Below are 14,454 nucleotides of genomic sequence, written 5' to 3'. Positions count from 1 at the left end.
AAGGGCTTCAACCAAGTCTCTTTTTTTTTGGACAGCTGGTTGGTTCAGGGATCCAAACACCTTGACCTATCTTGGATTAAAAAAACACTGTGCTCTAACCAACTGAGGTAACTAGCCAGCCCCAAGTCTCTTAATTGTGCTTTATAATACTGTCTCATCACACTCAGTAATTAGGGTGTGCTCCTTTAAATTTGGTAAGCAAACTTCTCCATATAACCAAAACAGAAATTATAGGAAATAAACTGATGACCTGCTCTCTCTTCAAAATGTGTTTGGGTAATGTTAAGTAAAGAAAGAAGAACACAAAAGAACATATAGTAAGTGAGTTCAGCAAGGCCGTAGGATAGAAGACCAATACACAAAAACCAACCATTTCTATATACTGTACTAGCGTACTAGCAATTAACAATTAGAAAATGAAACTAAGAAAACTAATTCCATGCATAATAGTATCGAAAAGAATAAGATACCTAAGAATAAATTTAACAAAAGAAGAGTAAAACTTGTACAGTGAAAACTACACAACACTGCTGTAAGACATTAAAGAAGATCTAAATAAATAGAGAGGTATTCCAGGTTCATGAAATGTAAGACAGCATTTTTGAAGATGGCAACTCTCCCCAAGTTGATCCAACACAATCCCTATCTAAATCCCTGCAGGCATTTTTTGCAGGAATTTACAGCCTGACCCCAAATATATATGGAAATGCAAAGAATATTCAAACAGTCTTTAAAAGGAACAAAGTTGAAGGACTTACATTATGGATTTCAAACCTTACTTGTAAAGCAAAAGTAATTAATACAGTGTGTTATGAATATAAAGATAGGTATATAGATCAATGGAACACAACTGCAAGCCCAGAAATAAACTCTTACACTAAAAGATTTTTTTTTTTTTTTTGGTGGCTGGCTGGTATGTGGATCTCAACCTTTGACCCTGGTGTATAATACCGTGCTCTAACCAAGCTAATCTGCCAGCCCCACAACCAACTTATTTTTAATAAAAGCGCCAAGGCAGTTCAATGGAGAAAGAATAGTCTTTTCAACAAATGGTACTGGGATAATTGGATATCCTCGTGCAAAAAAGATGAATTTAGACCCTTAACTCACACCATACACAAAAATTAACTCAAAATAGAGTAAAAGCCTAAGTTTTACAGCTAATTAAAACTTTTTAAAGAAACATAAGGGCTGGCTCATTAGCTCACTTGATTAGGTCGTAGTGTTGGTAACACTAAAATCAAGGGTTCAGATCCCCATACCAGTCAACCACCTGAAAAAAAAAAAAAAAAGACGATCTTTGTGACCCTTGTTAAGAAAAGAGAAAAGAGTTTTTAGATACAAAAAATAATAAAATTAAAATTTTAAAAAAGGGGCTGGCCAGTTAGTTTAGATGGTTAGACCATGGTGTTATAATACCAAGGTCAAGGGTTTGGATTGCTACACTGGCCAGCTGCCAAAAAGTCAAAAAATAAATAAATAAAATAATGAAAATAATTTTTAAAAAATTAATTTAAAAATATATTTAAAAAAGAATTTTTAAAAAAGGATTTTTAGATATAATACCAAAAGCATAATCCATAAAAGAAAAATAATTGATAAACTGTATTTAGTTTAAAAAGTTAGCATTTCAAAAGCACCATTGAGAAAATACAAGGAAGGGAGAAAATATTTGCAAATCATGTATCGTTTAAACCACTTGTTTCTAGAATGTACAAAGAACTGTTATAACTCAAGTAGACAAATACCCTATCTTAAAAATGACCAAAATATTAGCATAAATATTTAACCAAAGAACATACACAAAAGGCTTAATACACACATGAAAAGATGCTCAATATCTTTAGTCACTAGGGGAATACAAAACAAGACCACAATGAGATACAACTTCACAACCACTAGAATGGCTATGATCGAAAAGACACATAACAAGTGCTGGTAATAATGTAGGGAAATTGGAACTCTCATACAATGCTGATGGAAAGTAAAATGCAGCACAATGGAAAACAGTTTGACAATTTCTTAAAATGTTAAACATAAGTTTATCATATAACCCAGCAACTCCCCTCCTAGGTATTTCACCCAAGAGAAATGGAAATATATGTCCACACAAAGACTTGTCACGAATGTTCACAGCAGCATTATTCATAATAGCCAAAAACTGGTAAGAATCCAAATATCCATCAACTGATAAATGAATAAACAAAATGTATATTCATAATGGAATATTATCTGGCAATAAAAAAGAACAAACTACTAATGCATGCTATGATATGGATGAAATTCAAAAACATTATGCTATGTAGAAGCCAGACACAAAGACCACATACTATATTTATTTATGTAAGATGTACAGAAAAATCAAATCTATAGATGCAAAAAGTAGATCAGTGCCTGCTTGGGGCTGAGGGCATGAGAATGGAGTTTGACTGCAAATGGGACATCTTTTGGGTATGATGGAATGTTAAAAAATTAGATTGTATTTGTAACAAAGAATATGCCAATAAAAAAATTAGACTGTGTTGATGGCTGCACAACTCCATAAATTACTAAAAATCAGCGAATTATACACTGAAAATGGACGAACTGTATGGTATATTAATAATACCTCAATAAAACTCTTAAAAAACGTGTGCAAAAAATATGTATGAAGATATTTTTGACTGGAGAAAGAAAAATAGGGGCTGATTCACACAGGAAAGCCTGGTGCTGATAACATTAAGGTTAAGGGTTTGGATCCCCATAGCTGCCAACTGCCAAAAAAAAAAAAGAAAAGAAAAGAAAAAGAAAATAGTAACTTTACAGTGGAGAAACCTGACAGAAAACCACCTTGACCAAGTGATCACAGTGTCACCAGAAATGGAACAAATCAATATCACATGCCTCCTGATATGATGTACTGAGAAGAACACTCTATCATCTCTAGGGTATTCCTACCCAAAAAATGCATACTCTGAACTGAACAATAAGGAAACATCAGACAAACCCGAACTGAGCATTATTGCACAAAAGAACTGGCCTGTATTCAAAAATGTCATGAAAGTCAAAGAAACACTGAGGAACTAGTCCAGATTAAAGGAAACTAAAGAGACCTGACAATTGAACGAAATACATGATACAAATAAAAACAACTTTTTTTGCTATAAAGAACTTTGAGACAATAGGCAAAATCTGGATAAAGTCTGTATTAAAATGGTACCGTATCCTGGTCAAGATGGTGGAATAGATGTTTCCCAGCGTCACTCTCTCCCACAAATCAACCAATTTACAACTACAAAAATGTAACATCATCCAAGCTGGGGCCGCTGGAGCTCAGGGGAAGAGGAAGAGAGAACTATGGAGTTCACGAAGGGGGACAAACTATGATGAGAAAGAAAAAACTCCTCGGAGCGTTTCAGGCCACAGCTGCTTTAAGCCTGGAGCTCCTGAGCGCATGGAGCAGGAGTCGGCAGAAGCCATAGCTGTGCCCTTCAGATGGAGTTACTTGGAGGCGGCAGGGGAGAAGAGGGCCTTGGTGGCCCCCAGGACAGCAAGACTACTAATAGGGTTCCTGTAAACCCACATAGGAGCGAGGAGCCAGAACAGCTGAAAAAGGGGAGCAATTCAGAGGCCAGTGAGTCATTGTAGGGGACCAGTGCAGAGCCCATCCCATGGGAAGTGTTTGGAGCACAGGCAGTGGGGGAGACGGGCCCACCAGGAGAACACTGGGACACAGCAAGGACAGCTGATCCATCCACCAATCAATGCAGGACCACTCAGAGGAGACTGGTCAGGAATGCAGAATTGCATGGGGTACAGTTTGATGAAAAAACCCAGGCCCAGATCAGAGTTTCTACACAACCCAGCTGCACCCGGTCTCTGGAGATGGAAGTACCTATAAGGTCAACCATTAAACCCTGAGCTCCACAAAAAGTCTTCCTAAACAACAGTAAAGCAGCAATTTAGCTCAATCACAAAGCTCAAGTACTGGTTTCCACAGGAAGTTTCCTCGTTTTATTTTTCATTTTTTTGAAGTTTCCCCGTTTTATTTTTATTTTTATTTTTTTATTTTTTATTATTATTTTTTTTTCCTCCCCTCCCGAAGTTTCCCCGTTTTAGAAGTAAGCAAAGGACAAAAAAATTAGTTCTGGCCCAGGCACACCATGAATGCCTTGGGGCCCACCAGGGGACCTGAGGCATGGATCCGGGGACCAGACCACCCACCCACAAACACACACACCGTCAGCACCTCGGGGCCCTCCCAGGGACCTCAGGCTTGTAGCCTGGGACTGGATTCCACTCCCATATCCAGGCACACCACCAGCACTTTGGGGCCCTGCCCAGGGGCCCGGGGCTTGGAGTGGGGACCAGACCCCCCTGTGCCCCCACAACCAGGCACACCAGCAGCGCCAAGGGGCATACCAAAAACATCACCTCCATGTGGGTGGCCCACCACAGCCACCATAGTAACCCCAGCTGCCGCAAAAGTGGCTAGACTTCACAACCACCACGAAAATGGTCCGCCAGCCACTGGAGTGCATTCACACAAGGAGAGTCACCAGCAGAGACCAAAGAAAAGAAGAGGATGTCTCTCTCCACAAAGCCCATTCCAGAGTGACAGAAGAAGCATCTGCTCTATGATAGTATTGGGGGACCTGATCACACCTCTTAGCATTGGACAGATCATCTAGGGAACAAATCAACACACTAACCATTACTCTTTCAGAAGGAGAGAAGAAATCTAGGGTTATCAGTGGTGGGAGGGGGGAGGGAGAGGGGGATAGGGAGAGATTGGACAAGGGGCATAAAGAATAAGTACAATTTGTAACAATATATATGCTCGTAATATTGATATGATCAGCATATGTCAACACTGAATCCAAAAATTATGTATAATCAATTTTGATTCAATAAAAATAAATAAACGGTACCGTATCAATGTTAATTTCCTGATTTTGATGACTGTACTATGATTATTTAAGAGAATGTCCTCATTGTTCCATTGTATCCATGATTTATTCTCAAACAGTTCAGGTGAAAAAATGAACACTCACACACACACACACACACACAGAAATGGCAAATGTGGTGAAATGTTAACAGTTGCTGGGTGACGGATATATGGGAATTCTTTATCCTATTCTTGCAAATTTTCTGTAAGTGTGAAATTACATAAAAATAAGTTAAAAGAAAAACAGTGCATGTGTGCTATAATTACATTACAGTTTTTATTAACATATATATCTATCTGAGTAGGATTAGAAAGAAACAAATAGATATGACAGGAGGATGAAAATATGGGGGAAACAATTTCTTGTCCAAGTTTTTAAAATGAAGATATGAATCAAACAGCTCCCATACTGGATATAAACAGACACATGGAGAAACGTTAATTAATAAAGAGATACAAATTAAAGCAACTTTAAAACATCATTTAATGTTGAGTAGCAAAAATTAAAGAAAATGTGAATAACAGAAGGGTCTTGTGAAATTTGTACATACACGTATTTATTGCTCTTGCCAATGTAAATGGCACAACCCATTTATAAAGCAATACAAAGAAAAACCTACATATGTTCATACTCTGACACAGTACTTTCACTTCTATACACTTATGTTAAACAGTGTTTGATAACGGGAATGTTTTAACAGGTTGTGATTCATCAACATAATAGAATATTGTCTTAAACATTAAAATTATAAAGACTCTAGAAACAAAGAAAAAACTATACATTGATTAAAATTAAGTAAAAACTTTTGAAGGACTATAAAGTAATAGGCAAAAGTGAAAAGCATGTATGGATACTGGACTAATTTTTTAATAAAAGTAAAATCCTTTAATGTTGTAATATTGTTTGAACGATAAAAACCAATGGTAGTTGGAAGTATAGCAACTAAACACATACAATATAATTACAGTCCCTCACGGCTCTGATTTCTCCCAAAATATAAGCAAGAAATATATAGTAATCACTAGACCTGACTCCAGCATTCTGCTATCTACTTCAAGAAGCGTAATGAAATTTTCATCAATTCTCATCAAATTATAACAATTGATTATAAATGTTTTAAAATTTTCATTAATAACTTTTTAAAAAACTTAATTCGTGGAAACATTAATTTCAGCCATAACGTCTTGAGAAAGCGGAGAGATCTAGGAAATCAGATGAACAAGATGGCAACAAATCAGTACAAAGTTTGGAAACTTTGCTTCCAAGGAGACCATAAAATACAGTGAAAGCCAAAACAGCCTTTTGTTTTAAGAAGTATTCTTGATACCCTGTTCAAAAAGTGCCCTGGCTACTGCCCAGAGCTGACATAAGCAGAGCCAGCTTTGGGGAGGAATCTCCCTCTGGGGAATGGAACCACAGATGCTGACAGCCCCAAGGAGAGATCTGAAATAGGTGAATTAAACTCCTGGGGAGCATCTTAGCTGAGGGAAACTCCCTAAGCAGGCAGGTTTCCATGGCAGAGTTGGATCATTTATCCTTTCCAGCATTTGGGTTTGTTTGCAGGAAAATTGTTTCAACAATCAGAGGACTTAGTTGCCAAGAAACAGTCTACGTCCCCAGCTCATTAATCTGATGGTAACTAAATCTACCGACACCAATGCACCAGAACCTGACCCTGAGCCAAGTTCAAGCCAAACTGATGCTGTGGATAATTTCCTACACGGCTACTCCTTTTTCAAGGACCTCCCTCATCTTGTCAGAATCATTTCCATGCTAAATTCAATTAGTTCTTATATCTCTTCCTCAATTTGCTTTCTTAAAGACATTCCAGGTTTTGAATGGGAGAGTCTTAATTACAAGAAGAAAGGCTACATGCTAAATTTTGCTTTCAGGATCATGGAACTTTAAAGCTATGAGGGAGGGATCTTCTGTTCCTTAAAGTTTCTAAACTGCTTCTGCAAGTGTGGTCTGGGACTGGTAACATCATCATCATCTGGGAGTTTGTAAGAAATGCAAATTCCTGGGCCCCAACCCAGACCTACTGAATCAGAATATATTGGGAGTAGGGACCAGCAATCTGTTTTAATAAGCTCTCCAGCTGATTCTGATGCTTGCTAATGTGTGAAAAGTACTGGGCTACAACATCTTGTTATCAGACAAAAACTATTTAGGAAAATAGCTTTGTTATCAGACTGTATTCAAAGACCTTAAAATCTGAATATTTTAAAATATTTCTCCCAAAAGGTACCAACCTTCCTTTTGTGTGGATAAAGGAACCTACAACACGAGAGAACTGAAAGAGCAGTTTGCCCAGTTCAATCTTTTCTTTTTTTTTTTTTTTGGCAGCTGGCCAGTAAAGAGATTGAACCCTGGACCTTGGTGTTATTAGCACTATGCTCTAACCAACTGAGCTAACCAGCTGCCCAATTTAATCTCTGGCAGACAGACCAGGCAGAAGTGGGAGTGAGTTTAGCCTGAAACAGTCTCAGGGGCCTGTCCAGGTCCAAACTATCTTGGGAAACCTGCCCTAACCCCTAGTAGACCAGGCTAGCTCAAGGATCTCCTAGGGCAAACATTTTCTTAAAGGACCATATTTTTTTATAAATATAAGGCATATAGTTTCTGTCACAACTAGTCAACTCTGCCATTGTGGCATGAAAGTAGCCACAGATAATATGTAAACCAGTAGATACTGATGTGTTCCAATAAAATTTTATTAAACAAATGAAGCCAGCAGGCTGAATTCGGCCAGGTCCCACAGTTTGCTGACCTCTATCATGGGGAGTCAGGGGCCTGGAGCTCTAGTCTGATGTGGGAACCCTGGGGCCATTCTAGGCATGCCCATGAAAGGACTCCCCAACTAACAGATGCCTTTCTAGTCCAGAACTTCCATAGAGTCCTGGCCCCTGACTGGCTTCCAAGGGGCAGGGTCAAGTGTAGGTGAAGTTCACTTCCTGCATTCCCCTCCCTCAGTAAAGTTTGGCTCAAAGAACAGGGTCTATAGTCAGAAAACACAAGTCTGAAGACTGGGCTGTATCCACTAAGCAAAAGAACTGGGTTGAGTTTAGCAGCAGAGTATTGTGTACCTTGTCACACTTTCCTTATACCTCAGAGATATCAACCAATGCTCATTTTGAAAGTTATAAGACTTACATGTTAAGATTTTACTAACAGGGCTGGCTGGTTAGCTCAGTTGGTTAGAGCGCAGTGTTATAACACCAAAGTCAATGGTTCAGATCCCTGGACTGGCCAGCCGCAAAAAAAATAAAAATAAAAACGATTTTACTAACAGTTAAAACCTTCAAGTTTCAACCAAAACAGGATATACTCTGATTCAAAAGTAACTTCATTATTACACCAAAATAAAAGACAAACATTTTAAAAACAGACACATATAGTTAGCCTAAGGGATTCAACAAGACTGTGATTCTACCTTAACATTTTATTATTGAATCTGACATGTTAGTTTTTTCCAAAAACATTTTTTGCCTAACAAAAATGGTGATGTATCCCCACCACAAGAAAAAAACCTTTACAATTGTGATGTCCCTTTGCTAATTTTGTTGCATGTGATGTATCCTTGCCCCAGTTCATTTATTTCCCAAGGAATTTACACTTGTAAGCCACTCCTTTATTTTACCAAAACAAGAATTAAAACACAAATGTATATGCACACACACACACTCATGTGCCTTTAAAGTCCTGTAATAGGATGGGCTTACGTTGAAAACATTTTATGAAGGAAAAAAAAGGAGTCTATTTCAATCAGTGTGTCCACAGTTCCTAGCCTTTCACTGAGAAGCTGCAATATGTCCTTGAATAAGATCCTGAACACGGGACAGAATAATCTCATTAGAGCTGCTGCAATTCTCTGGACCATATGGTGGGTCTATAGTCAGGACCCCAGCTACACAGAGAGTTCTCTGTGAGTCTCCCTGTTCAGTGATGGGGATGTGGTTCTTCTCGAGCCATTTCTTTAAGCTGTTCTTTCTCTTCTCCAGATCCTCAAGACTGTATGCTTTACAGTCTCCAGACATGAACAAATGCATCAGCTTCTCTCTCACTCTATGGTCCCCTTCACTCACAGTTTCAACAGTCTGCACAGCGTGTCCCATAATTCCAGTCACAGACATGCTGCCATCTTCAAGGAAGTTCACGAGGACAATACTTTGGAGAAAATGTAAGTTCAGAGCAGATTTGCAAAAGAAAAACCTAAAAGCCCATAAAACTATGAGAGAAGCAACAGAATGAGAGGCATCATCAACCCAAGCAGGTCACTAGAATAAAAGGGAACACTCTTCCCTGTTTGAAATTAACCCTGTCACCACCCAATGCTTTTACTTGTTCAGCTAGTATTCACCTAAACATCTAAACTTCTTGCCCAGCTTAAAGCTAACTATTGTGGGATACAGTGGATGTATTCTTAAGGAGTTATGAATGCCTTAAATGTATATTAGAAAAGAAGGCAGGGTACAGACTAACTTTTAGAGTCAAAAAAACAATAACTGGGGCCGGCCCGTGGCTTACTCGGGAGAGTGTGGTGCTGATAACACCCAGGCCATGGGTTTGGATCCCTATATAGGGATGGCCGGTTAGCTCACTGGGTGAGCGTGGTGCTGACAACACCAAGTCAAGGGTTGAGATCCCCTTACCAGTCATCTTAAAAAAAAAAAAAAATTAAAAAAAAATAACTGAATAACTCCCCTACAAAGCAGACCAAAGTAAATAAAGCACAAAATCAATGAAAAAGAAAACAAAAGAGTCAATAAGAGGATCATCAAATCCAAATGTTGTTCTTTGAAAAAAATATATAAAATTCACAAAACTCAGGCAAGATTAATAAAAATAGAGAGAGAAAGAAGGCACCTATAAATATTAGGAATAAGGTGGCAAAGATTGACGGAAAATAGCAAGAACAAATGTATGCCAATAATTTTGAAATTTAAAACTGAAAACTTCCTAGAAAATATTAATTACTGACTCAAAAAAAGAGAGAGAGGGGCTGGCTGGTTAGCTCACTTGGGAGAGCTTGGTGCTGACAACACCAAAGTCAAAGGTTCAGATCCCCATACCAGCCAGCCGCCAAAAAAAAAAAAAAAGTAAGAAAGAGAGAAAATGTAAATAGCCCCATAATCTTTAATAAAAGCTGAATAACTAGTTAAAAATCTTCCCATGGAGGGAGAAAAAAAGGCCCGGACAATCTTACTGGCAAGTTCTACAAAATTCTCAAGGGTCAAGCATTTCTAATCTAACCAAATTCTTCTAGAAACTATAAAGGGGGGCTATGCCTTAGCTCATTTAATGAGGCTAATATAACCTTGATGCAAAAATAAAAAACAAGATGAAAAAAGAAAACTATATGCTAATTTCACTCATGAATACAAATGCAAAAATCCTGAATAAAATATATATTATTTGATATGATGTGATATGATGTAATAAGAAGGGAATTTCAGTTCTGTGGTACTCTTTCCAAATACCTATAACCCTAATCTATTTATGAGAAAACATCACAAACCCAAATTGAGAGGTATTCTACAAAATACCTCACCAGTACTCTTCAAAATTGTCAAGGTCATGAGAAACAAGGAAAGTCTAAAAAACTCACAGATCAGAGGGTACTAAGGAGACATAACAACTAAATATAACATGGGAGGGATCCTGGATTGGATCCTGGAACAGAAAAAGGCCATTAGTGGAAAAACTGATTAAACCTGGATAACGTCTATAGTTTAGTTAGTGTGAATTCTTAGTTTTGACAAATGTACCACATTTATGTAAGATGTTACCATTAGAGGAAGCAGGGTGAAGAGTATTTGGGTACTCTCTGTACTTTCTTTGCAATGTTTCTATAAATCTAAAATCATTCCAGAATAAAAAGTATGTGTCTGTGTATCTCCACCTTTAAAACATCCTTGCAAAAAATAAATCTGATCCTAAACAAACCTCTAGATCTGAAAACCAATTTACATGAAGTATGGGAGATTATAGAACATATTAAACTAAACTTTGATAACACAACAAGCTAAATCCAGAACGTTCAATTCTTTAAGACGAATGACCCAGTTTCTTAAATAATAAATGACATGGAAAACAAAAGAAAGGGAGAGAAAGTGCAGAGGCATAGATTATGATACTTAAGAGACATATCAACCTAATTGAATAAATCAATATAGAAAAGAACTTTTAAGACAAGAGGGAAAACCTGAAATGACTGGGTATTAGTTAATATTAAGGTTATTATTATTACTCTTGTTAGATGTAATAAGGGTATTGTCACGCTTTAAAAAGCCCTTAGCTTTTAAGAGGTGTGTTACTTATGAACAAAATTATGTCTGGTATTGCCTTTAAAATATTTGGAGGGATGGGCTGGCCAGTTAGCTCAGTTGGTTAGGCATGGCCTTATAACACCAAGATCAGGGGTTTGGATCCCCATACCAGCCAGCCACCAAAAACAAACAAAAAACCAAAATATTTGGAGGAGGTGTATGGTTAGTGTCCATTATATTACTCTCTTTACATTAGTGTATGTTTGAAATTTTCCATTAAAAATATAATAAAAGAATTTCCATGTTCCATATCTACGAACTTGGCTGGTCTGATAGGGTAATCCATAGTTTGAACAGCACTTAGATTCAAAGGCAATCATATTCTTATGTGAGAATAATTAACCCTTCATTTATCTGCTTTCTTAGTTTGGATATAACATACAGGCAGCACAAAAGGGTGTCACGATTTCACGAAGTGGGATGCATACTCACTTTGCAGAGACTGGGTCTGTAGTTAAAACCCATCCTTTATACTCGTTCTTCTCACTAGCTGTCACTCTGACCTCTTTGTAAGTGTAATCTTGCCATTCTAAGGGGCCTTTCTTCATCCATTCACTCATGATTGCCAGCGGGCTAGATCTAAAACAATCACCAGTTCGCGTTAATATAGACGTTCCACCCAAGCAAATGTCTTACCCCTAATCTCCATCCTAGAAGCAGAAAACATTTTATTTGCCTGGAGTTCATAACAAGTTACTTAATACAATTAAGTATTAATATACGTACAACGAACTGATACTATGGATGGAGAAAGGAACACGTGTAAAGACTGCTTGATAAATTTTAAAAATATATCAGGCAAAGGAAAGTTGTTAATTTTTACAATTCAGTCTGAAAGCTAAGGGGACACCCAGTGGCCGCGGGTTCAAACTAGCAAACCTGGCATTCCCCTGCAGATCACTTTCACTCTGGCTTTGAACTATGGTCTGCAGCGGATGCTCAAACCCTTCAACTCTGCTTTCCTTCGATCAAAGGAGTTCGCCCCACATCACTTTTAGCCAAAACAGAAGCAAAGAATTTCTCTGATATCTGGCCACTCGCTCTCTGGCTCTGGGCCTCCTCTGGGTCCCTCCATGGAGAGGCCCCCGACTAGAGACAGTTTTCCCTTAAAATTTATTTGTAGGATGCGCAATGGAAGGAGCAGCAGCTAAGGCTGTGGAGCTCAGACTCCCGGTCCTGTCCTGCGATACTTAAAGCTGCTCTCAAACCAAGTGACACTTAACGTTTAATTCTGACAAACGAGAAAAAATACCAGTTAAAAGTCCTTGCAACAACTCCCGGTGCTCAGCAACCACGCTGTGAGGAAGGACCCCGGGAGCAGAGCCCGCCCGAGACCAGCGTGCTATGCGCCAGTCGTCACTTCCTGTCCCCAGAAGTCCCCGTTCTGTAGTCCTCGGCTTTGGCGGCTCCTGGGAGGTCTGAGTCTCGGGGCCTGGAGTGCGGTGTCCGCGGAGGGGCAGAAATTTTGGTATAATAATAATAATAATAATAATAAGCCGCCATCTTCGCCACGCCTTCCCTCTCCATTGCCACGATGGACAATTCAAATATCTTTTTTTTTTTTAAAAAAAGAGAAGACTCCTGCGAAGTCCTCAATGATAGCAGACATGGAAATGCACTTTTGCCATAAAATCAAAGCACATCAACCCGCTGGGTAAATCCTAAAGCTCTAGAAGTGTGGAGTGAACGTGAGAAGAACGGGGTATTGTTGTACAGGACTATTCATGACTTCTCCTTTGGGATGTGCCTTCGGTAACGGTTTTGTAGGAGGTGCAGAAGCTGGAAGGAAATGCATCCAATCGGGTTCGAATCCACCTAGCAAATCACTCACTACAAGCCCCTCCGATGGAAAGTGCAAAGGACCTGCTTCCACTACAGATTTCTGATCTGTAGTGGAATTAAGTACTTCATTGGCTTCTGGCACGGTCCAGAACCTTTTCGGGACTGAGATCCTGAAAAGTGGTACAAGGTGGTCAATGTTGAGTTCTTCTAAATGTGAAAACCAAGGGGGATTTACAAAAACTTAATAGAAGAATATTAAATCAAGATGTAGAAAACATCGGGGCCGGCCCGTGGCTCACTCGGGAGAGTGCGGTGCTGATAACACCAAGGCCATGGGTTCGGATCCTATATAGGGATGGCCGGTTTGCTCAGTGGCTGAGCGTGGTGCTGACAACACCAAGTCAAGGGTTAAGATCCCCTTACCGGTCATCTTTAAAAAAAAAAAAAAAAAAGATATAGAAAACATCGAAAATTAATCAGCTTTTCCCTTACTACCATATCATCCTTGAAGTATATTGTTTCTTTCTTTTTTTTTTTTTTTTTGGCGGCTCGCTAGTAGGGGGATCTGAACTCTTGACCTTGGTGTTAGTATATTGTTTCTTTTTCTTTTTTTTGCTATTTTTTTTTTGATTGAAGCATAATTGATTATACATATTTGTGAGTATATTGTTTCTTATTGTCGTCGTTTCAATTATTCTTCCCACGACCTTCATTCTTGAATGATTGGCTGATTATATTAATGTGGCTTTAGTGGATCAAATTTTGCCAGTTTAGCCCTCTGTAAATCTACGAAGAGCTAATATGAATGCCAATTGTTATTATAATGTGAAGGAAAACATTTGACCTCGTAAAAATTCAGTCTAAAAGAGCTACAACCATTTTGTGACAACTGTTCATTTGCATTTTTTTGTTTGGTTTTGGTTTGTGGGTTTTTTTTGTTTTTTGTTTTCTTTTGGTGGCTGGTCTGTGCTACAGGGGTCCCAACCCTTGAGCTTGGTGTTATAACACTGCACTCTATCATTTGCGTTTTAAGCTTCATTCTATACTGCAGAATGAAAGACTTTGGTCTTTGTGTGTGTGTATATGTGTATATATATAATTTCTACAAGTTTGCCTAGTTTTCTAGAAGTTTACCTAAAGGTAAACTTATTACCTGCTATTAAAATGGAGCAATTTCCCTCCCTTCTTCACCCCTTCCCTTTAGCCTCTTAGCTAAACTGAAGGCTCATTCTTAAGAACTGCTGATGCAAATCATTGACTTCTTACAGACTGGTACCCAGTCTACTGCCTAACACAGATTCTCAAAAACGCCCTCTCCTGTAGCTGATTCTGAGTTCAAATGGTGCCACCTTTTCCCCAGGTCAACTCTACCCTTGGTTCCCTTGGTGTTTCCCTTGGTGTCTCCCTGACTC

The 14,454-nt window shown here is 38.6% G+C and overlaps 1 protein-coding gene across 1 annotated transcript; it reads right to left on the bottom strand.

Annotated features, from left to right (window-relative positions):
* Positions 1-8,358: 8,358 nt before the first annotated feature.
* GEMIN6 (gem nuclear organelle associated protein 6) lies at positions 8,359-12,591 on the bottom strand. The gene is made up of 3 exons (XM_063078533.1): positions 12,513-12,591; positions 11,693-11,839; positions 8,359-9,098 (listed from the first exon to the last, which is right to left on the bottom strand). Exons 2-3 carry the CDS (start codon positions 11,818-11,820, stop codon positions 8,723-8,725), a joined length of 504 nt encoding a protein of 167 aa, XP_062934603.1. The 5' UTR covers positions 11,821-11,839; positions 12,513-12,591; the 3' UTR covers positions 8,359-8,722.
* Between the last annotated feature and the right edge of the window lie 1,863 nt (positions 12,592-14,454).

The sequence above is a fragment of the Cynocephalus volans genome, chromosome 14 (assembly GCF_027409185.1).
Source record: "Cynocephalus volans isolate mCynVol1 chromosome 14, mCynVol1.pri, whole genome shotgun sequence".
NCBI lineage: Eukaryota > Metazoa > Chordata > Mammalia > Dermoptera > Cynocephalidae > Cynocephalus > Cynocephalus volans.
This window is presented reverse-complemented; position numbering and strand designations above follow the sequence as displayed.